Source organism: Balearica regulorum, chromosome 2, assembly GCF_011004875.1.
Source record: "Balearica regulorum gibbericeps isolate bBalReg1 chromosome 2, bBalReg1.pri, whole genome shotgun sequence".
Classification (NCBI taxonomy): Eukaryota; Metazoa; Chordata; class Aves; order Gruiformes; family Gruidae; genus Balearica; species Balearica regulorum.
This window is the reverse complement of record NC_046185.1, coordinates 165,101,184-165,124,730: the sequence shown is the minus strand read 5'-3', so window position 1 is coordinate 165,124,730 and position 23,547 is coordinate 165,101,184. Positions and strand designations below refer to the sequence as shown.

The 23,547-nt window shown below is 43.6% G+C and overlaps 1 protein-coding gene across 1 annotated transcript in view; it reads left to right on the top strand.

Annotated features, from left to right (window-relative positions):
• Nucleotides 1-23,547, top strand: part of OBSCN (obscurin, cytoskeletal calmodulin and titin-interacting RhoGEF) — a 197,712-nt gene that overhangs the window by 30,311 nt on the left and 143,854 nt on the right. Inside the window, exons 8-18 of the mRNA XM_075746848.1 lie at nucleotides 2,812-3,084; nucleotides 6,305-6,580; nucleotides 7,321-7,596; nucleotides 8,145-8,420; nucleotides 13,918-14,193; nucleotides 14,720-14,995; nucleotides 15,544-15,819; nucleotides 19,873-20,142; nucleotides 21,269-21,544; nucleotides 22,009-22,284; nucleotides 22,833-23,108. Coding sequence (XP_075602963.1) covers nucleotides 2,812-3,084; nucleotides 6,305-6,580; nucleotides 7,321-7,596; nucleotides 8,145-8,420; nucleotides 13,918-14,193; nucleotides 14,720-14,995; nucleotides 15,544-15,819; nucleotides 19,873-20,142; nucleotides 21,269-21,544; nucleotides 22,009-22,284; nucleotides 22,833-23,108 — 3,027 coding nt within the window. The remainder of the gene's footprint in view (nucleotides 1-2,811; nucleotides 3,085-6,304; nucleotides 6,581-7,320; nucleotides 7,597-8,144; nucleotides 8,421-13,917; nucleotides 14,194-14,719; nucleotides 14,996-15,543; nucleotides 15,820-19,872; nucleotides 20,143-21,268; nucleotides 21,545-22,008; nucleotides 22,285-22,832; nucleotides 23,109-23,547) is intronic.

Below are 23,547 nucleotides of genomic sequence, written 5' to 3'. Positions count from 1 at the left end.
TCTAGTTGTCTGCTGAGGTTCAGAGTGTAAAACGGGACTCCAAGACAGTCCAGCCTGTTGTCAGACATTGTCTGGGTCAAGCTCTGTAGCTGTTTTGCTTTGAACTGGCAAGTTCACTTTGTAAAGCCATTTGATTTCTGTGTTCTGTCCTGTAACTCATCCCTCACCTTCTTCCCAGCAATGATTGCACTGTTTCTACACTGAGTACATATGAGGTGCTTCAACATCTTATTCTGCTGGCTTCTCGCCCTCCTCGATCTCTGTAGAAACAACAAAGCCCCGGAGTGATGTGTGTGTGTTGCGTTTAACAACTTGCTTGGCTATTCTCAAAGAGTAAACTCAAAAGAAGCATGAAGAGAGCTGAAAAAAAATTTAAAAAATATGACTACATTTATGGAGGGAGGAAGTTGCTGTCTATACTTGGCAGCTGCTCTTAATTTTGGTTTTCTTCTCTCTCTCTGCCTCTTTAATATCATTTTTCTCACTGGCAGATCTACCCACAGATTTAATTGAATTAGCTGACAGACATTTCCATGTGCTTTCCACTGTAACATGACTATCAGAGGAGCAATCAACACTATTATTTTAAAACCTGGTTGACAAGCTGTAACTTAAACATCTGTCGTTTGTAGCCTGATTCATGGAGAATCAGCTTTGATATATCTCATCCTTGTAGGATGAGGCTCACAAATGCTGTCCCATTATTTTACCTTTCAGCATCGCCACCTTTTATCTGTTCCTCCTGTAAACCAGACACAGCTAGCTAGTGAATCATTTGATGTACGAGTCAGCTGCGTCTGGCACATGGGCATCACATGGCTGCCGAGAGGCCACCGTGCTGAGCCATGGCCAGAGGTGTGTCACTCATTGGGCCTCCTGCCCAAAAAAGCCCCTCTAGAAAATGCACTTGCCATTTATCACTGCAATCCCTCCACTGCCGTGAGACTTCACGTGCCAGGCATCCTCTGACACATGACCTCCTGCATTGAAACGGGACATCTAAGAAGTCTCCTTCAGACTGCCGTGGCTGTATTTTTCACTCTGGTTTTCTAAGGAAGTGAAAGGTGCATGAATGAACCCATCTCCCTCTTCTTCCTCCCAGACTTTGTGACCTGTGGACTGACTTTCAGTAACGCTGGTGGAGAAGTAGAGGTCTCGGCAGTGTTTGGCCCCTGCAGGCTTCATGGGTGTTGGGGGTTGGGTAGAGGAGGACTGCAGTGTTTCTCTGCTGAAGGGAAAGCTCTGCTGTTATAAGTCATTAGAGAAGCAAAAGGAATCAGAGGTTCCAAGAAAAAACAATAAAAGAGGAGGTTTTCTCTGGTTTGAACGCTTCTGGTATGACTTCTTTATCCATAGATATTGCTTCTTAATGAACCCTAGAAAACAGGGCTGGTAGGGAACTGGAGAGGTCAAATGCAAGCTCCTGTCCTTGCCACGAGCTGGTGATTGAATGGAGTCCCTTGAGGACCAGAACTGGAGAGGCCCTTGGCTGCACCATCATGTCCTTCCTTTTCCCTGTTTATTTGCTGTAGGGTATTTCTTAGCCTTAGATTGGGGAAGATTTGGGACAGAGGGTTTATTTTTCGTTCTTACCTGCGTTCTGCTTGGCAAGTCAATTCACTCTTCATTTTTAGATCTCCAGACTCTGCCACTGTACAAGCTGGTGAAAATTGGTTCCCTACCAAATATTTGTAATTACAAGCACTACCACAGATTTGCTTCTCTACCAAATGTTTGTCTGTAATTAAAAGCACTGCTGCAGACTTGGAGACATCTAATGTACTTAAAAGCAAGGAAAAAATGCAAAATCCATCCTTGTGGGTAGGGTCTATGCGCTAAAGGAGAACTCCCATGTGTTGCACCAGGACGTAGCACTGATAGTAACGCCTTGGGAGCAAAAGTCTGAGGGAGTCACAGTTACCTGGTCTGGATCACGGACTTGTATCTCTTGTTACAGTATCAGCAGTGAAAGCTAACAACTCTCTGCAGAATGCCTGGCAAAAGCAGTTGTTAATTTGTATTGTGCAAGTATGTTCTTCAAATTAAGGAAAAACTGCATACATAATCAAGGCTTTGATTTTAGTAGCTTTGACTGCACAGTCCCAACAAAGTGACTTGTTTGTGTGTGGTGTTTTAAAATAATATGTTAACAAGATGTTTGAAAACAAATTCCATTCTCTAGAGTAAGATGGAACTGTGGTTTTAGGCTCACATTTTTAGCTAGGATATTGGTGGCGTTTTGAATCTATGCTCTGAGACAATTGGTGACTCAATTATTCCACTACATGTTAATATGGTGCCAGATTTATTGTTTATCTTCTATGCTCCAGTTAATTTCCAGGAAGAAATTTAATTTCAGTCCTATGTGATATCTGTATAGATTTTTAATTTAATATAACTTAATTTAAACTAGTTTATGTTTTAACCTCTTTTAGAGTTTATTTATTTGCCAGGTGGTTACAATACAATGATTGAATAACATTCATTGCTTTCCCTCCAGTTTTTTTGTTTCATTTCTTTCCTCACTTCTCCCAGATATTTTCTTAAAGCCCTATTGCCTTCCTCTCCCCTGGACTCAGCCTCCTGTGTTGTATAAGTGCTCTGGTTTTTGGACATGTGATAATTAAGTATATGGTTTATAAAGGCTGGAAATTTGGCTGCTTCTGCATTAGAATCAAGTAATTAGATCCATAATTAAACATGCATATTTAGTTTTATGATAAATGAATACCTAATGTAGACGTAAGTGTATGTGTTTACCGATGTCCACACAATTCTTTACCAGTGCTATGTACCTGTATTTTGTTTCAGCACTTCCAAACTTCATAAACAAAGAGAAAAGTGGAGGTGTTATCAGGGCCACCGCTGGAAAACAGGCTGAATTTGTTTCTGAGACCTCTGAGGCCAACGTCATGGTCAAGTGGTACAAAAGTGGCAAAGAAATCACAGCCAGCAAGAAATTCACCATGGAAGATAAAGGAAAACTTCATAAGCTTGTGGCTTCAGCTGTGACAAAAGAAGATGAAGGAATATACACGTGCAAAATTGGAGACGATAGTCTTATTTTTGATTTAAAAGTCTCAGGTAAGTTTGTGGTGGAAGTATGGGATCAGAGCCTGTGTTAGAAATTCAGGACTTTCTTCATTATACTTGTCTTGCCTTGTAATTTGCCAGATTTTTGGGCCAAGATTGCACAGCAGTGTTTCAGAGACTCTAACCCTTACTGTGGTCCTTATGGAAATCCACAATATGGGCAAATAGTGTAATGATGCTGTTATGTATTGACGTCAGCACAAGCTTTTACTAGGGCTGGAGTCATGACTCAAACACCCCACTGGCTGAACAGGCTGAGAGCCACACCTGGCCTTTATTCTTTTAGCTCATCGTCTTTGAACCTCCTGACTGAGGTGGTCCTAAAGTCTTGCTGGGACAGCCCTGTGTCCTCCTTTGACAAGTTTAACTCCTTATTTTAAGAGTCAAGTATCTCCTGCTATTCCCGAAGGACACTGTGATCTCTCCCTGCGGTACTGTAAGCGAAGCCATTAGTTCATGGCACATGCCCATCAGCATAAAGCACGTGCCAAAGCACGTGGCTGTCAGGTCAAGCCCAAAAGAGAAGTGCTTGTCACTGATGCGTTCCAGTCTAGGATGGCGCCAGAGTATAAAATGACACAAGAATTTATCTGTGAAATTCAATATCTGTGAAATTCAACTGACTCAATTTGCATAGCCTGATGGGAGCCTTCCTTTCTTCTAAAAGTGGTTTTCTGGCTTATGTCTTGAGCCTAATTTTTAACCCAGTCCTAAGTTACAAATTGAAATTCTACTGAGAGCTTCCCATGGCGTGTCTACATGCTGCAGTACAATGCAATTTAAAAGAAGTAACAACTGAGCACTTGTCACCTGTAACTATCCATGTTACTATGATGCTGTCCATCACCTAACTAAAACCAGCAGAGCCGATTAATCTAGCACAGCGCTGGAGTTGAGGGATTGCCACAGGGTTTACTAAGCTAGAGGGATTACTTTCCACTTCACAACTGATGTTTGCTCAGGTATTCACACCGCACCCTGCCTCCAGTTCTCTTTGGTTGAGAATCCAACACTGTGCAATTTCACTCCGAGCATAATTCAGAGTCCCTGACTTTACACATTGAAAAATTAATCTAAAAGAGCCAACTGACCTCAAAGGGCAATTCATACCATATGATTTGAACTGTCTGATGAGAGCTAAGACAGACAGATTTAAAAAGTTTTCTGGAGCTACCTTTATCTGAACATCAAGTACAGAGGAAACCTGCATGATTACCTGAGACTGGATACCTAACTTTTTGATGACCGTGTGTAGCTTAGGTGAATCTCACCTGTAACTCCCATAACAAAACATCACGTGGCTCAGACAAAGAAAACTGGTATCTACTACGTAACTGTGTATCTCCATGAACTTTTTTCATGAACAAGGATTGAGTTACAGCCTGTTAACAAAACCTTAGCTAGCGCAATTTTCCTCTTGTTTCACATGTCATCATAAAAAGTTTGAGAGTGCTAAGAAGCACTGCACAGTCAAGAGATGGTCTTAGGGCAAGGAAGAAATCTATCTTTATGGTAATGAGTTACCCCATTAATCTTGAACAGCAGAATTCTGGAGGGACTACCCTCTCTTGGTCATCTGATTTTTTAGAAATATATCAGTCCTAATGATTATGATTTTTAATGAAATATTTGTTCGCTGATGCCACAGACGTTCCTGGTATGGGTGTAGCATAGCAATTGTCCTTGGGATAGTCAGTGACTGAAAGCAACAGTTGCTGCTAAAAGAAATGCAATACTAAGCTAAGGTTGGTTATAACTGACAGCCATCAGCTTGCTCTTCAGGCAAGGACTGGCTTGATGGAATGAAGGGTATGAAATATCTGACATGCTCATTAGCTTAGGGACAGGGTGTTGGATAGGTTTGCTCACATTTTACATGCAAGGTGCCTGTCTCCACTTACTTAGTTGTCTTTGCTTTTACCTTTACAAATACACTTAGAAAAAAAATTGAGTTGATAAAAATGCTGTATGGCTGCGGCATACATGACACACAGCTCATACGTGAGACCACCAGTCTGTGCAGTCAGCAGAGTTTGAGCTGCGGTATCGAAGCAGGAACGTCTACTGCTTGAGCTATATGAGTTGTGAGCAGTTGTGAATTTTCTACTGTGAAGACCAGTCTCAGCAGAAAGATGTGACACTATTGACTCATATATTAACTTAGTCCTCTTGCAGCTGGAGAGTATCTTATCAATGAGATTATCCCATATGTACCCTGATCTGGTCTGGGGAAGAATTAGTCCAGTGGGACTGATCGTCATGTGAACATGGGGCTGCAGAATGGACTCAGAAACATGTAAAAGAAGGCTCCTCATCACTTCTAACAATATTTTCTGAGACTTCTTGGATCTTTTCAAAGCTGTTTGTGAACTCAGGCATCGATGCATATTCCCTAGAGCTTGCTTGAAATCAGAAACAAGGAGTGGTGATTAAAATGTCTACAACTTGAGGGCATGTCATCTTGGTTTAAAAGATCCAGAAGGATATAGAGAGGTTAATGTGATTGCACTGTAACTGAGAGCAATTACCTGAAGATCAGAGGAGGAGTTTGCACCGTCAATCAGAAAGTCGGGCATCAACATTCACGGGTGTGAGACAGCAGCAGTGAATTAAAGCACACATCAGGCTTTATGGTCTCATGATGTTGGGCTGGATTCTGCTCGTGGCTCTGTGCACATACAACTCTGGTAACAGAAACCACTGCGTCTGTGCTCTGTAGCAGCTTTCTTGCCTGACTTCTGAAAGGGAGGCAGAAAATGGATGTACATCAGTTAGGTGGATTTTGGTTGTGAGTCCAGATAAGCATAGGTCCATGTCTATCTAGGACTTATTAAGGCTAGTATTAATGCCACAGTGTAGACCTAATTGGCTGATACAGTATAAAGGATTCATCAATACTCATTTCCCAAACTGGAGACCATTATGTACTAACTCTCTGGATGATTTAACACTTGGATAATGAGTTCCCTGGTAGAGATAATGCTGCTGTATCTCAGGAGGGCCTTTTCTGACTCATAACCACAGTTTCTTGCCATAACTATTAACACTGTCGTAGTTACATTCACAGATATGTACATTTACACCTCCAGAGGTGAAACTTGATCACACAAGTGTGACTAATGATGAAATAATGATCAATCATTACTGTATCTTAACATTGTCCTGATAAGCCTGAACCAAGGTATAGACTGCTTTCTCTTTTTCTTCTCAGATGAACCTGTTAATTTTGTCAACAAGCCCAAAACAACTCCAGAAATATCAGTCAGTCCTTCTGAAGACCTTGAGCTGGTGTGTGAGGTGTCAGCTGTGAGTGGAGCTGTTGTATGGAAGAAGGATCAAACTGAGGTGAAGCAGGACCAGAGAACAACAATCATCTCCCAGGGGACACACCGCAAGCTCATCATCAAGAAGGTGACACAGCAAGACCAAGGGAGCTATACCTGTGAAACGAAGGATGACAGAACAACATTCCAAGTCAAAGTCAGAGGTAAAAAAATGCTAGACATGCTAAGGGTAAAGGAATATTCCATTTTGGTTAGTATCTTACATTTGGAGGATCATCTCACCACCTCTCCGGGGTGAAATATTTCAGCCATAGGACTTGTTGATATGACAGTTGGCTGAAAATCATTTTATACACACACTATTGCATCCATGAATAGTTGTAACCACAAAAAAATAATGGGCAAGGATGATAACTTCTACGCCTCTCACAATTAGCTGAGGTGTCTGCAGAAAATCCCTTGCAGAATTACAGTGCGAGGCCATAACAAAAGCGCCAGGGTAGATAAAAGGTAAGGGGGAGGTGGGTGAAGAACTCTGATCAGATTGAGAATGAATTAATTTGAGTGACGCAAATAGGCAGAAAAAGAGCAGTAGTTCCTGGATATGAGGATACGAGGGCTGTTCCCTTCAAATTCACTGGAAGCTTGGAGAGTTATAGGAAGAGAAAAAGAGAAGAGGGAGGAGAGTTCAGGCAATGTGTGTCGGTGCTCTTAGTCCCAGGTTCAAATATGTCCTCCAATAATTTTTTAACTTTATCCCAGAATTCCCATATACCTCTTCACCTTCTATCAGCAAAATAGAGATGACAGTGCTTTCTTGTCTTAATGGGCTGTCATGATGCTACCTGTAAGGGGCAAGTATACTGAAATAGGGCCAAATTGATTAATCATTGGAGAAGACAACTGAAAAAAGCTCTGTGTGACTATTGTGGCTTTCTTACAGAGACAGAAGACATGTTTACAAACAAGGACAAGGTACAAAAGGAGGTGAAAGCTGCACTATCAGAAGATGCCACCCTGAGCTGCGAGGTGGCCCAGGAGAAGACCGATGTGAAATGGTACAAGGAGGGGAAACTGATCACCTCGAGCAAGAAGTTCAAGGTGGAGTCGCAGGGCAAATCTCGTCGTCTGGTGGTGGGTCAGGTGGAGAAGAAAGATGCTGGGGAGTACACCTGCGAGGCTGCTGGCCAGAAACTGACCTTCAAGATTGATGTCACAGGTGAGAGAAGATTCTTTGGCCCAGACTTCCTATTAAGAAAAATGAATGTTATAATTATTACATATCTTCTATATAAAACATGATAAAATCTTTAAGACGGGGAGCTGCATCCTTGGAAAAACTTTGGGAGCAACGCATTGCTGTAGGAAAAGGGCTGTGAAAATAAAGTCCTGATTGCACATCTCCATCCTGACGTGTTGGTGCAACGGGAAGAAACCTGCACCACAGCTGATTGTGAGTGCATGTCAGAGCAGGGTCATGGTGGAGAGCATTTGGGTGTCTGCCCAATGTCTGCCCTCTTTTTCTTTCTCCTGGAAGGGCTCGTTTCAGCCTGAGGGGAGAGTGTGGCAGCGAGGCTTGATGTATGTTAAGGTCTCTAAGGTGTCAGGTAAATGGCAGCTAGGGACAGAAGGTGTCACGGAGACTCCTTCCAGACGCATTGCCCTGCTGGGGCTGTAGAGTGGTAGAATGGATTCAGCTTTCCAACACGTTCTCTGCCTCCTGATCCTCTTGCAAGTGGGCTGATCGATGTCTGTCTCTCTTTTCAGAGCCAGAAGTTGTGTTTACAAACAAGGACAAAGTGAAGAAAGAGGTGAAAGCTGCACTATCAGAAGATGCCACCCTGAGCTGCGAGGTGGCCCAGGAGAAGACCGATGTGAAATGGTACAAGGAGGGGAAACTGATCACCTCGAGCAAGAAGTTCAAGGTGGAGTCACAGGGCAAATCTCGTCGTCTGGTGGTGGGTCAGGTGGAGAAGAAAGATGCTGGGGAGTATACCTGCGAGGCTGCTGGCCAGAAACTGACCTTCAAGATTGTCATCACAGGTGGGAGACATATTTCATTGCCTTTTCTTTGTGCCAGTGTGTTTTCTCCCGTTTTCTGTGAAAATATTAGAAATGCTGTTCAGATACCTTATACTTTCTGATGTTGTTCTAAGCTACCATTTGAGTGAGGTTACGTAGGACTGGGCAGATCTACAGGTTATGTGTAGGTATCCTGATATCAGCTCCTCAACTCCATGTACGTCTCCTTAGGCTCAGATAGTGAAACAAGAGTTCTTGTTAGCAGGCACTGTGTTAATGGACCTCTTCCAATTTGATCATTGGTATAGGTATTCCTCCTCTTGTTATTGCTAGTCTTCCATAGACATCACTGTTTTCTTCCCTCTTTGTTTCATCTTTTCTCTACTCAATGTCTTCCCTCCCAAAACAGTGAATTGCTTCAATTATTCCACAGTCTGGCTGTGCAAACACATATGTGAGCACAGCCTCATAACTCTATGCACCATGAAACTTTTGTGGATGATGAACAGAAATGGATACAGGTAAGTACAGATATTATGATTTGTATTTAACAACCTTTCATCCAGCTCTTCCCCTACCACTTCTTTCATCTGTCGTTGGATACCCAGTTGTGATTTGTAAAGCTATGACAATCATAGAATGATTGGGTTGGAAGGAACCTTAAACATCATGTAGTTCCAACCGCCCTGCATTGTGCAGGGACACCCTCCACGAGACCAGGTTGCCCAAAGCCCCATCCAGCCTGGCCTTGAACACTGCCAGGAATGGGGCCTCCACAACTTCTCTGGGCAACCTCTGCCAGGGCCTCACCACCCTCACAGCAAAGAATTTCTTCCTAATATCTAATCTAATTCTCCCCTCCTTCAGCTTCAGGCCATTCCCCCTTGTCCTGTCACTCCATGCCTTAGGAAACAGTCCCTTTCCAGATGTCTTGTAGGCCCTCTTTAGGTGCTGGAAGGCTGCTAGAAGGTCTCCCTGGAGCCTTCTCTTCTGCAAACTGAACAACCCCCAACTCTCACAGCCTGTCCTCACAGGAGAGGTGCTCCAGGCCTCAGATCATCTTCATGGCCTCCTCTGGACTCACTCCAACAGGTCTTGTCCTGGGCACCCCAGAGCTGGATGCAATATTGAAGGTGGGGTCTCATGAGAGCAAAGTAGAGGGGGAGAATCACTTCCCTCGAACTGCTGGTCATGCTTCTTTTGATGCAGCCCAGGACACAGTTGGCGTTCTGGGCTGCAAGCGCACACTGCTGGTTCATGTTGAGCTTCTCATCAACCAACACCCCCAAGTCCTTTTCCTCGGGGCTGCTCTCAATCCAGAGTCGTTGAATACCTCAGCCTTCTCCATACCCCGGGTAACCAGGTCTCCCATTTCCTTCTGGAGAGGGCCCATGTTTTCCCTACTCTTCCTTTTATCACTGACATACCTATAGAAACTTTACTTGTTGCCTTTGATGTCCCTGGCCAGATTTATCTCTACCAGGGCTTTAACTTTCCTAACCTGATCCCTGGCTGCTCGGAAAATGTCTCTGTATTACTCCCAGGCTACCTGCCCTTGCTTCCACCCTCTGTAGGCTTCCTTTTCGTGTCTGAGTTTGCCCAGGAGCTCCTTGTTCATCCATGCAGGCCTCCAGGTGTTTTTGTCAGACTTCCTCTTTGTTGGGATGCGTTGCTCCTGAGCTTGGAGGAGGTGATTCTTGAATACCAACCAGCTGTCTTGGACCCCTCTTCCCTCTAGGGCTTTGTCCTATGGTACTCTACCAAGCAGGTCCCTGAAGAGGCCAAAGTCTGCTCTCCTGAAGCCCAGGGCAGTGAGTTTGCTGTGTGCCCTCCTTGCTGCCCTGTTGATCTTGAACTCTGCCATCTCATGGTCACTGCAGCCAAGGCTGCCCTTGAGCTTCACATTCCCCACCAGCCCCTCCTTGCTGGTGAGAACAAGGTCCAGCATGGCACCTCTCCTCATTCACTCCTCTATCACTTGGAGGAGGAAGTTATCATCAAAGCATTCCAAGAACCTGCTGGATTGCTTGTGCCCTCCTGTGTTGTCCCTCCAACAGATATCCGGGTGGTTGAAGTCCCCCATGGGAACCAAGACTTGTGAACATGAGGCTGATCAAAACAAGGAATCTATTTTCTCCTCTGCTTTCTTATGGCATCAAAAACATTGGGACTGTAATGCTGGCAGATGTCTGGCATTGTATCAGCTATGTAGAAGAGCAACTGCATTGGGAGTCTATTGACTTTCCTGCTCACAGCCATGCTGAAGACCTGAAGTCCTTGCAGGGCATAGCTCGAGTGCTGTTCCCTTGTAAAGGTTGCAGTCTTTACTGCTCTCCTGCTTTCTTGGGGCACCCTGCTCCCTCCATCTTCTATGTACAGCTGCTGCTATAGCATAAAGCTTTGCTACTCCCCATACCATATATTGTAAGCCATCAGCTGTTATGTGTCACTACTCTGCGTGGGGTACACAGGGTGTGAGTCTGACACTTTGGGGTACACAGGGTGTGAGTTTGGGGCACTTTGGCTCTTTTTCATTAATTGTGTAGTCATGCTTTTGGCTCAGGGAACTGCTAGTTTCAGTGAAGGATGGATTACAGTAAGGCTAGGTTTGAGAGGCATCTTTCAGAGAAAATGCAACATGAGCATTGATAGGCCATTGGTATAAACCACGCTCATGCTCAGCTGCTGAAACCAGTTCATACATTACTGCACAGGTGTAGTCAGAAAACACAGAAATGTAGTGCTTTTACACTTGAATTTCTCTAGCTGAGGGCTATTCTTAGCTGTCTGCCTCAGAGAGCAACGATTTTCAGTTCTCTTTCAAACCGGATGACTTCACGGCTGCACAGGGTAATGTAACACCTTTCCCCCTTTGTCGTAAGTGGAGAGTGCTTGCCTGGCTACCGTTGCTGTATTTCTCATATGTACCACTGTAACATGACATGCAAGTCCAACACTCACTGGAAAATGATCTAGTGTGAAAGTCGGGGGGATTATGAGTACTCTGAGTGGTTGGCTCTTTTGCTGCAGAAATCCTCATCTTACTAGATTATCCCAAAGCGCAGGGGCTTTCTGGTTCTTAATTTATCCTGTTACCATTGGACTCCGAAAGCATTTCAGGGTTCCTGTACTCCAGGGCTCCACTGGTAGCACAAAACCTTCCCTATTTAAGGACAGCTTGAAGGTTAGATGCTCAGTGTTTTGTATTGGGATGCAGCTATAGCTTTTTGGCTTAATATAAAAAGAAGCAGGTGCTGCACACCTTGGCACTGGGCTAGACATGTAGCCAAAAGAAGTAATTCTGAAATCTCATTATTTCAAGATTCATGGTATGTAGAGAAATCCTTGTTTGAAGCTGGTGAAAGACCCATGTCCTGAAAATGCTTTTCCTCACTTTTAGTGGAACTTCACTAACCAGTTTCAGCTGAGATTGGAAATGTCATATGCACTGAATACGCATTTAACTTTAAAATAAGTTTCTAAGGCAAACTACTAGCTAGTATAAATCACTTTGTAAGCTGATTAAAAGTATTAGTCACATTTCCTATCAGTATAAAACAAGTTTATATTAAAGAGCAAGAATGGAGTAGGACGAGTAACCCATTTGGAACACTCCTGCCCTGCTAACTTGAAATCTTAGATACAGCACCCACTGACACAGACTGGTTTGTGTTAAAATCATTTGTTTAGTGCACCCTGCATATTCACTGTCCAAGTTGTAGATGGAAGTTGAAATGTTTATATTTTTGCAACTAGTTTTGAATGCAAACCATGGTGTGTGCTCGAGCTCTTTTAGATATCAAAATGCTGCTTAATCTGCAGCGGGCTGACGTATGCCTTTGAGGAGTTTTGCATCACCTAGCAAAGGCCATGTATGCTGCCTTGTTAACGACACCTTAATGACAATGACACCTCCTTACACCCCTTCTACAGTCAATATAAACAGAGGAGCTCAAATTTAGAGCATATAAGCTGGGTTCCTGCTTTGGCTTGCTCCCTGCAGGACCTCTCTTTCCATGGACTGCACAATATTGATGGCAAGCCTATATGATGTGGCTCCCAGGATTACATGTAGTGCCACGATCAGCAGGGTAGGAACTTGACCTGAACTTACCCCTACTCCTTATGCTCCCAGGCAGCTGCTGCTGCTCAGAATACAGACATGAGGGACATAGTATGCAGAGGAGAAAGTCATCAAGGAGGAGGAAAGGATGGCACTAGGAGGCTGCAGAGAGTGACTGGGGGGAGGAAGGCAGTAGCACAGGTTATGGAAGGGGTTCACCATGATTGCCCAGGAGAACCAAGAGCCTCCCAGATTACCTCAACCAGGTGACCCGGGTGCCTAAAGCTGGGTGGATGAATTATCTCCCATGCTTACACTGTAACTGAAGGGCAATGGCAACCCCATACATTTGCTGCTTCTACATTTGTCTTTGGAGCTTGTGCTTCTGTAGCAGTGAAATCATGCTCAAGTGCATACCTGGGACACAAACAGGCATAGGCCACCTATGCTAAATGCTGGATAGTTGTTGCTATGTGATGTCCATCATGGAGGCATACCAGAAATATTTTACGCTTATTCTGCAGTTATTTCTTAGGGTAAATCAGTGGGGAAAAAAGTGGCAGCCCATTTATTTAGGGTCTATTTGCCCTCCCACATCTCAAATGTACACTAATATAAAAGATAACAGCGACCACACCAGTTTTGGTAAAAGGAGAACCAGCTAAAACAATCATCAAAGTAATCGGTAAAAGATGCAGTTTATCAGTCAGTCCTACTTAGCAAGGTGAGAGTTGAATCTCTTCAATGCATATACCTAACTAACTACTAATTACACAACATAGCCTTTTGATCCCAGCTCCACTTGTTGAGAAGGAAGTTCTAAGTGGTATTGTGAAGGAAAGTAATTTTAAGCACTTCATTCTTGCTTGTGTTAACTTTTAAGAGAAAATGCCCTATGGCCAGTTTCCTGAAAAATTCGAGATTTCCAAGGAAAGAAAAATAGAATTCAAATTTTATAGGCCAGTTTTATGTATAATATAGGCCAAGCACTTTTCCATATTAAGAGCTGTATCTTTGTCATTTCTTTGGGATTGAGTTACAAGATATTTTCTGAACAACACCCAGTCTTAATCTAAAATACCAAGATGCTGGTAAATTCCTGTAAATAATGTGATAGTGAAAGTGGCAACTCGTAACTGTGCTCTATTTAGCTAGTTTGAAATTTGCAGCATACAAATATCAAAGACACTAAGGGGGGGAATTTATCTTTGTCTTTATGATAAGAAATTTGAAAATGAGGCAGTTGAGCTTTTTGTGAATACTAGTCAGAGAGGTATGAAAATTATATGGACTATGTTTTGAGGGTGTGTTGTTCCGTGTGATAAAAACAACTGCAAAACAGTGTTGCTTACAAGAAACAACCCTGTAGAGCACCTACACAAAATACATGTAATATCTTCTTGTCATAAGCTGTTTATATCTTACGTATTTTTCCCTAATGTTTCACTATTTCAGAGGCAGAAGATGCTTTTATCAACAAGGACAAAGTGAAGAAAGAGGTGAAAGCTGCACTATCAGAAGATGCCACCCTGAGCTGCGAAGTGGCCCAGGAGAAGACCGATGTGAAATGGTACAAGGAGGGGAAACTGATCACCTCGAGCAAGAAGTTCAAGGTGGAGTCACAGGGCAAATCTCGTCGTCTGGTGGTGGGTCAGGTGGAGAAGAAAGATGCTGGGGAGTACGCATGCGAGGCTGCTGGCCAGAAACTGACCTTCAAGATTGTCATCACAGGTGAGAGGAGATGTTGGTTCTCATCACAGAGTGGTCCATGACTTCCCTTTACAACAGAGCAAAATCAATCACTCTCTGGGCTCCAGTGACTGTGTAGCCTAGATGTTCATTGAGTAGTGAGGTTGGTCAGGCAACCAGCTTGTATGCATCCACTGTCACACAGATGCTTATAGCTAGTTGTCTTCATTTGTGAGATGAATCCAACTCAGCAATCTTTGTTGTTTTCTGATGACAGAGTAAAGAAAAATTAAGGAACAGAAAGTCAGATTTCTTGCTGATCTGTGGAGATAGGAAGAAGCTAAACTACTGAGGCATTAGATAGTTTTGCTCTGAAATGACTGATGTGTTCTCCTCAGGCTGTACAGAGGGCCATGTCCTGTCTGAGTGTACCTTAGCTGTGAGTGGGACCATTCCAAAATGACAGAGCAGTGGAAGTTGTCATAAGCAGGATTTTTCATTTGGGTTTGGACACTCTAGACAGCATGAACATACATGTGACTTGTCAATTGTTTCTTCCACCCTACAGAAGCAGAGGATGCATTTATCAACAAGGACAAAGTGAAGAAAGAGGTGAAAGCTGCACTATCAGAAGATGCCACCCTGAGCTGCGAGGTGGCCCAGGAGAAGACCGATGTGAAATGGTACAAGGAGGGGAAACTGATCACCTCGAGCAAGAAGTTCAAGGTGGAGTCGCAGGGCAAATCTCGTCGTCTGGTGGTGGGTCAGGTGGAGAAGAAAGATGCTGGGGAGTACACCTGCGAGGCTGCTGGCCAGAAACTGACCTTCAAGCTTGATGTCTCAGGTGAGAGAAGATTCTTTGGCCCAGACTTTCTATTAAGAAAAATGAATGTTATAATTATTACATATATTCTATATAAAACATGATGAAATCTTTAAGACGGGGAGCTGCATCCTTGGAAAAACTTTGGGAGCGACCCATTGCTGTAGGAAAAGGGCTGTGAAAATAAAGTCCTGATTGCACATCTCCATCCTGACGTGTTGGTGCAACGGGAAGAAACCTGCACCACAGCTGATTGTGAGTGCATGTCAGAGCAGGGTCATGGTGGAGAGCATTTGGGTGTCTGCCCAATGTCTGCCCTCTTTTTCTTTCTCCTGGAAGGGCTCGTTTCAGCCTGAGGGGAGAATGTGGCAGCAAGGCTTGATGTATGTTAAGGTCTCTAAGGTGTCAGGTAAACGGCAGCTAGGGAAAGAAGGTGTCATGGAGACTCCTTCCAGACGCATAACTCTGCTGGGGCTGTAGAGTGGTAGAATGGATTCAGCTTTCCAACACGTTCTCTGCCTCCTGATCCTCTTGCAAGTGGGGTGATCAATGTCTGTCTCTCTTTTCAGAGCCAGAAGTTGTGTTTACAAACAAGGACAAGGTCCAGAAGGAGGTGAAAGCTGCACTATCAGAAGATGCCACCCTGAGCTGCGAGGTGGCCCAGGAGAAGACCGATGTGAAATGGTACAAGGAGGGGAAACTGATCACCTCGAGCAAGAAGTTCAAGGTGGAGTCGCAGGGCAAATCTCGTCGTCTGGTGGTGGGTCAGGTGGAGAAGAAAGATGCTGGGGAGTACACCTGCGAGGCTGCTGGCCAGAAGCTGACCTTCAAGCTTGATGTCACAGGTCAGGGATTATCTGATTATATATCTTTTTGCTGTAGTTACAGAGAAATTTTCATAGTGACATGGATTGACTTCCAGCCTTGGTCTATATGGGTCTGAAACAGAACTTAAGTCATTTTTTTAAAGGTCAATGTTAAGGGCATATATTTGGATGCTTTGGGGAAGAGAAAAGTTCACTTAGGCTAGTATTCTTTCCCTGATTTTGACCAGGAATAGTTGTTAAGAAAAAAGGATGTAAGAACAAGACAAGCATAAAATAATCCTTCCAGTCTTTTGGAGTCTGTAGTTCCACTCTAAGAATCTGTAGTTTCCATCTCTGCTGGGATAGAGCTTTTTTGCCACATCTATACAAGACATGGCTTTGCTGAGAGAATTTGCAAATATGACTTCATGAGGAATTGTACAACACATACGATTTCGACTGATTTCAGATTGGTATCAAGTAGTTTGTGTATGCTGGTGAAATGCATACATTTCTGTCCTTGCTGCTAGTTTTTTTGGTTTTGTTTTTAAATATTACTCAATACTTCCTTTCTCATCTTCCTTTCTTCTCTCTTGCTTGAAAGGGTTATGCAGGAAGAATACCTAAATTTGATGTAGCTGTTTCTTACCTGATTGTGGACCAGAAGAAAACCTTAAAGATGCATGCAATTAAAAACATAACCCAGGAAGTGATGTGAGGCAATATAATTAGTTTGATGCAAAGATTTGCCCTTTCATTCTTTCAACGGATTCACTCAACACTAGAATCTAACCACGTCTATTTAGAGTGTGTGCATCTATATGCAGCCTGGTGCACCGGTCACACCTCTGAGCTTTTTATTTTGGACTCCGCTACGAATGTGGTTACATATCTTCCATGCTGGAGGTGGTTTGTGGCTGACTTGCTCCCAGTGTGGCCTGAGTAAAAGCATGACATTACAGCTTTGAGATTCATGTGACTGCCAGTTGTGGGTCTTGCTGAGGTACAAACTTACTGGGTTTCACTCTACTTTCTCTGCCACGTCTGCATTCTGTGGTATACAGTGCTGGGGAGTGACCCTACAAGGAAATTGGAGACAAATTTACCTCATTCTCCTTTATAGATGGCAACTCTCCTTTGTGGCAGAAAAACTATGGAAATACTTATTTTATGGCTCAGTTATACGACTTTTTTTCTATACCTCTGTGCAGGTTGCAGGAATAATACAGGGTAGGACTGAGATCATTATTTCAAACAATGAATGTCTGATAGCAGAAGCTGTTAGGAAAAATTGTAGCAGATTATAAATGAAACAGTGAAAGGCAGAAATTAACAAAGGGTCTTGTCGCAGTGTTTGAAGGAAGAGCTCTTCTTAGCTTCCTGTGGAAGGATCTTCTCATCTGGGACCAGGAGAACTTTATCCTCTGCTGGATGCAACAAGGTGCTTGGGTGCTTGCAGCAGTTCTTTGTGCTTACAACTTAGCCCAAAGGTCTGTCTCTGAGCGAGGAAAGCTGTTAACAGCAATAATGGAGGGTTGTGTGAGACTTTTTAGATGAAAATGCAAGGATTGGCCTCTTTTAGGACTTCTGAGAAAGTCATATTCATAGGAGAAAATCCCATGGCTTGGACAGTGGGAATTAACTTTTTTGGGAAATGGCACCATCCTCTGCAGAATGACGTGGGGGAGTCCTCACTATCACCAACCCTCTCTGCCTGTCACATCCTCTCTGTAATTAGGGATAAAAAAAGGTATCCTATCTCATAGAAATTATTTTCATATCACAGGCTGTGAGGTACTTGGGTACCATGGAAAGGGGGACAGGCATTTGGACTGTTGCCCAAGCTCATTGCTGCCAGAGGGGCCATTGCTCAGATTTTGCAAAAGGGTAAATGCAATAAAAGAGAGCAGAGAATAGGCTCCCTCACCACCAAGAGATTTACTGGTCACTTCAAAGGCAGAAACAGTGAGACCCATTGGGCTCTCGTTTAACACCACTGAGGAAGTACGCCATAAATCATAACTGGAAAATGCATCTTCCAACCCTCTTCTGTACTTTAACCCGATATCACCTTTTTTTCACATTGCTGTTGATTAAAGATACAACTGAGCAGGAGTAACAACTAGATTTTGTGTAAGAAGTACCATTGCCCTGAGGGAAATTCAAACAAGAAACTGAAAGCTCTCACTGAAGGGTTGCCTAGGATGGAACATAATGTGTGAACTTAGGAGTCACTCAGCCTCCTTGTGTAACATCCATTGCTTTGTACTGAAGGGCAAAACATCTACCTAGGGTGAGGATGAAACCAAAATAAACAAATTAGCCTGTAGGAGAACACTTTCTAGGAGCATTGGCTTGTTTTCTTCAGAAGCATGATGTGAAGAGCTCTGAAAGATGAAAACCACACTCTGCATCATGGCTCCACTTCCCTTGTCTACATATACTTCTGGTGCTAGAAGTTCCCTTGCTAGACGTCTTAACCTCCTTCATGAGCTTGGATCCAACCTGAATTTTGGCAAATCTTGCTCTATTAGTAGAGTTCCTGACCCCAGAGACACAGCTTTCCAGCAGAGTTGTCCTTTTTTCCATTCCTTATTTGTGTTCTGTCCCTGATTTTAAAAGGTAGTTGTATATATATATATTTTTGTTCTTAGCTGGCCTTGCTGATCCTTTCCTGTTCTTCTTCTGGGTAAGGTATAGATTTCTGAACACTTTAGCATGAAGATACCAGCTCCCACACTGAGTCTTGAACAAGTTGTTCATCTGTTCTTCATGAATTCATTCTCACAATTCGTACAACTTTGCTAGTTCCAAATAAGTGTGTTACAGAGATATTTTTCATTCCTCTGTTTACTGTAGACTAGATCATCCTATGATACCTACATCCAAGGTTATTTCCCATGCCCAGCTTCTAAAATTATGTCCTTGGAATTTACCAAGACCAAGCTTAAAATCAAATTACTGTTCTTAAATCAGTGATTGCTTGATTGGAGAATCTGACAGCTATTCCATCTGGAAATCCAAGATGCTACTGGCACAGCTCCAGTGGAGGCAACCAAGATGAAAAGGGGGCTGGAGCACATGTCACACGAGGAGAGGCTGAGAGAACTGGATTTGTTCAGCCTAGAGAAGAGAAGGCAAAAGGAAGCTTTTATTGCTCCCTGCAGCTATCTAATGGGAGGATATAGAGTTCACAACTCCACGTTCTTCTCAAAGATGTGTGGTATTACAAGAAAAGGAAAAGTATCCCAGCTGGAACATGGGAGGTTCAGAAAAGATATTAGGAAAAACTTGCACTGTCAGGGTGGTCAAGCTCTGGAACAGGAGCCTTGAGGTTGTGGAATCTTCATCGCTGGAGATACTCATAACTCAGTGGGACATGGCCCTGAGTAACTTGATGTAATTTTATCCCCTCTGAGTGGGGAAGTAGGACTGGATGACCTCCAGAGATCACTCCTAATCTAAATTATTTTATGACTGTGATTTTGTACTATTAGCAGCACATGTTCTGTAGAATATATCCGGGAAGTGATGCTGTTCCATAAGGACACAACTCCATATAAATCTTTGTGAAGGTACTCTAGTTGTTAGGCATCCATTTCATAACCCTTATTGGTTTTTTTCTGAATATTACTTGGACCCAAATACGGGAACAGCGTTGGCAAATGAAAGGTCGTGTTTGGAGTATATCCTGTTTACTGTGAATATGCAGCCTGGCCTTCTCTGCAAGTGAGCAAAACATGCCCTTCTTCCCCAAGATAGCACATCCTGCTTGGCCTGTAGACATTGACCCTGCAGAGTGTCTGCAGGAAAGCTGGTGTAAGCCTAAAGATCAGGCATGGCAGTTGTTCTTGCTACTCAAATGAGCAGCATCTGGAAACTGTGCTATCTGGAAGCAAGCGGTTCCTGTCAGTGCTTCCTCCAGCATTTGCTTAACTCTGACCCTGTTAGCCTTTTTAATCTTACAGCTGCTTTGTTTAAACCGTACCAGGTGGTCTCCCACGGAAAACCCAATACCATATGATCTCGGAGGCAAAGCTTTCACTTTCATGGGCTTTTTTCAAGATTTTTCCCCTCTTTCCAATCTTGCAGATGATGTGTTTGAACACAAAGACAAAGTGCAAAAGGAGGTGAAGGCAGTGTTGAAGGAGAACACCACCCTGAGCTGCGAGGTGGCCCAGGAGAAGACCGATGTGAAATGGTACAAGGAGGGGAAACTGATCACCTCGAGCAAGAAGTTCAAGGTGGAGTCGCAGGGCAAATCTCGTCGTCTGGTGGTGGGTCAGGTGGAGAAGAAAGATGCTGGGGAGTACACCTGCGAGGCTGCTGGCCAGAAACTGACCTTCAAGCTTGATGTCACTGGTGAGTGAATTTGCTGCATCCCTATTTTATATCCTAAAAAACTGAAGGAGACGAAAGTTATGTGGCTTGGCAAATTCCATCTCAGCATGCAGTGACTGGGCCAGCATTTAAGTTTTGCTGGTTTACTCCTGCAGTTGGATTCACAGTGTTAGACCTGTCTCCCTTCTTTGAAAACTAAGAATGCAGTGGATTTCTGTAGCCTAAGTCCAGGGCAGGCTGATGATGATCAGGAAATTTCCCTGAGAATCTGGTGAAGATGTACTGATAGCCAAATGAGAGCTCAATAATTGCAGGAGAAATTAAAGGACACAGCAAATCTGCTGAGGAAGTGCATTTACTTGTGAATGCTCCTTCCTGAAATAAAGTATATCTTTATTATCAAGGAAACCTTTTTATCATGGCCTCTGTCAACTGGAAGGAAATACTAGAACTGTTCTCAGAAGCAGTAGCTGAGGAAACTAGGTCTTTTTGTCACAATATTAGCGAGGACTAACTTTAACCTTGACATCCCTCAGTTGGATCTTGATCAATTTAAAGCAAATTGAGGAGTTCATATATTACACTGCTTTTTGATTCTGGCATGGTGCAGTGCAAAGCAAATGCCATGGGAGCTGGCTAATTTTCATTCAGTAGAGAAACATAGTTCTGAGATGACACATCTTTAGAACATTTGGGAAATAAAGACATACAGAATAGGCTCACAAAGTTTGTTTGCTAAGACTAGCTTTGCTTTTGCTGGCAAAGCAAATTGCAGCTCTTGGATGGTTTGGACAATTTAATGCTTGTCCTCTTACAGCAAACAGGTTTCTTACAGACTGTATCCACCGGTGTGCTGCTGGACATTGGGATATGTAAAATTCTTTTCTGCAAATTTTGGAGAAGGGTAGTGGTGGAAATGAAATCAACTTCGGGGCCATCTAAGCAGTCTTGGACTAGCAATAAAGGAGTCCTTCACCTGCACTTGATGTAATTCAAATGTTAACAATTCAGTTGATGGTGTTGACAGGGAATGTGAATGGGAAATCCGTTACAGCACCACAATCCAAAGACTGAGGCGTGCATTTGGGAAGGAGGCTGAGTGTGAAAGATGAATTTTCTAAATCTGCCCCTGTACCCTTAATTCCAGAGGCAGAAGATGCCTTCATCAACAAGGAGAAGGTGCAGAAAGAGGTGAAAGCTGCACTATCAGAAGATGCCACCTTGAGCTGCGAGGTGGCCCAGGAGAAGACCGATGTGAAATGGTACAAGGAGGGGAAACTGATCACCTCGAGCAAGAAGTTCAAGGTGGAGTCGCAGGGCAAATCTCGTCGTCTGGTGGTGGGTCAGGTGGAGAAGAAAGATGCTGGGGAGTACACCTGCGAGGCTGCTGGCCAGAAACTGACCTTCAAGCTTGATGTCTCAGGTGAGAGAAGATTCTTTGGCCCAGACTTCCTATTTCTAGAATATTCAGAAAAATGAATATTATTACATATCTTCTATGTAAAACATGATAAAATCGTTAAGACAGGGTGCTCCATCCATGAAAAACAATAGGAGCTACCCATCTTGTGTAGGAACAGGGCCATGAAAAGGAAAGTACTGATTGCACCTCTCCATCCTGACATGTTGGTGCAACCAGAATAACTCTGCAACACAGCTGATTTTCAGTGAATTTCAAAGCATGGTCATGGTGGAGAGCAGAAGGATGCACTCACCAAAACAAAACACAAAACAACTCACTATAAAACAGTATGAAGGTTCTAGCAATAGCTTTAGATGTCTACTGTCAAGTCAGAGGCTTGGTTTCCAGTGTTACCTGTAAACCCTGATAAAGGGATTGGGCAGCATCATATCTTAGAGATGCTCTGAATTTCTCTCTCTTTTCAGAGCCAGAAGTTGTGTTTACAAACAAGGACAAGGTGCAGAAAGAGGTGAAAGCTGCACTATCAGAAGATGCCACCCTGAGTTGCGAGGTGGCCCAGGAGAAGACCGATGTGAAATGGTACAAGGAGGGGAAACTGATCACCTCGAGCAAGAAGTTCAAGGTGGAGTCGCAGGGCAAATCTCGTCGTCTGGTGGTGGGTCAGGTGGAGAAGAAAGATGCTGGGGAGTATACCTGCGAGGCTGCTGGCCAGAAACTGACCTTCAAGCTTGATGTCTCAGGTGAGAGAAGATTCTTTGGCCCAGACTTCCTATTAAGAAAAATGAATGTTATAATCATTACATATATTCTATATAAAACATGATGAAATCTTTAAGACGGGGAGCTGCATCCTTGGAAAAACTTTGGGAGCGACCCATTGCTGTAGGAAAAGGGCTGTGAAAATAAAGTCCTGATTGCACATCTCCATCCTGACCTGTTGGTGCAACAGGAAGAAACCTGCACCACAGCTGATTGTGAGTGCATGTCAGAGCAGGGTCATGGTGGAGAGCATTTGGGTGTCTGCCCAATGTCTGCCCTCTTCTTCTTTCTCCTGGAAGGGCTCGTTTCAGCCTGAGGGGAGAGTGTGGCAGCGAGGCTTGATGTATGTTAAGGTCTCTAAGGTGTCAGGTAAACGGCAGCTAGGGACAGAAGGTGTCACGGAGACTCCTTCCAGACGCATTGCCCTGCTGGGGCTGTAGAGTGGTAGAATGGATTCAGCTTTCCAACACGTTCTCTGCCTCCTGATCCTCTTGCAAGTGGGCTGATCAATGTCTGTCTCTCTTTTCAGAGCCAGAAGTTGTGTTTACAAACAAGGACAAGGTCCAGAAGGAGGCGAAAGCTGCACTATCAGAAGATGCCACCCTGAGCTGCGAGGTGGCCCAGGAGAAGACCGATGTGAAATGGTACAAGGAGGGGAAACTGATCACCTCGAGCAAGAAGTTCAAGGTGGAGTCGCAGGGCAAATCTCGTCGTCTGGTGGTGGGTCAGGTGGAGAAGAAAGATGCTGGGGAGTACACCTGCGAGGCTGCTGGCCAGAAACTGGCCTTCAAGCTTGATGTCACAGGTAAAACATACCTTGTCTGAATTACAGGAGACAATAATAAAGTCATAACTCTACTATTACACTCTGACTCAGTTGCAATAGTCTGGGCTTTCTTGCAGCCTGTAGGGTTCACCTGATTTTCTGTACCTGATTGCCTGGATTTGTAGAAATGAGAATTGGCTTTAGCATGCCACAAAGGCCTATCTCATTCTCATTCTGTCTATATAATTATAGTTGCAGATATAAATATAATAGAAATAATAATCAGGATATTATTCAGAGCTCTCCTACTCCTGAGATCCCAAAGGGTGATTATTGTGCATTGAACCTCTTGAAAGGAAAGAACCATTCAAAAATCCTTTTCTTGTTAGACTTCTGATCTCATTTCTGAAAACTTAGAGGCTGGAATATGTTTTGTCATTTGCAATTTCATGATCAGAAGACCTTGAGATGGGTTGAA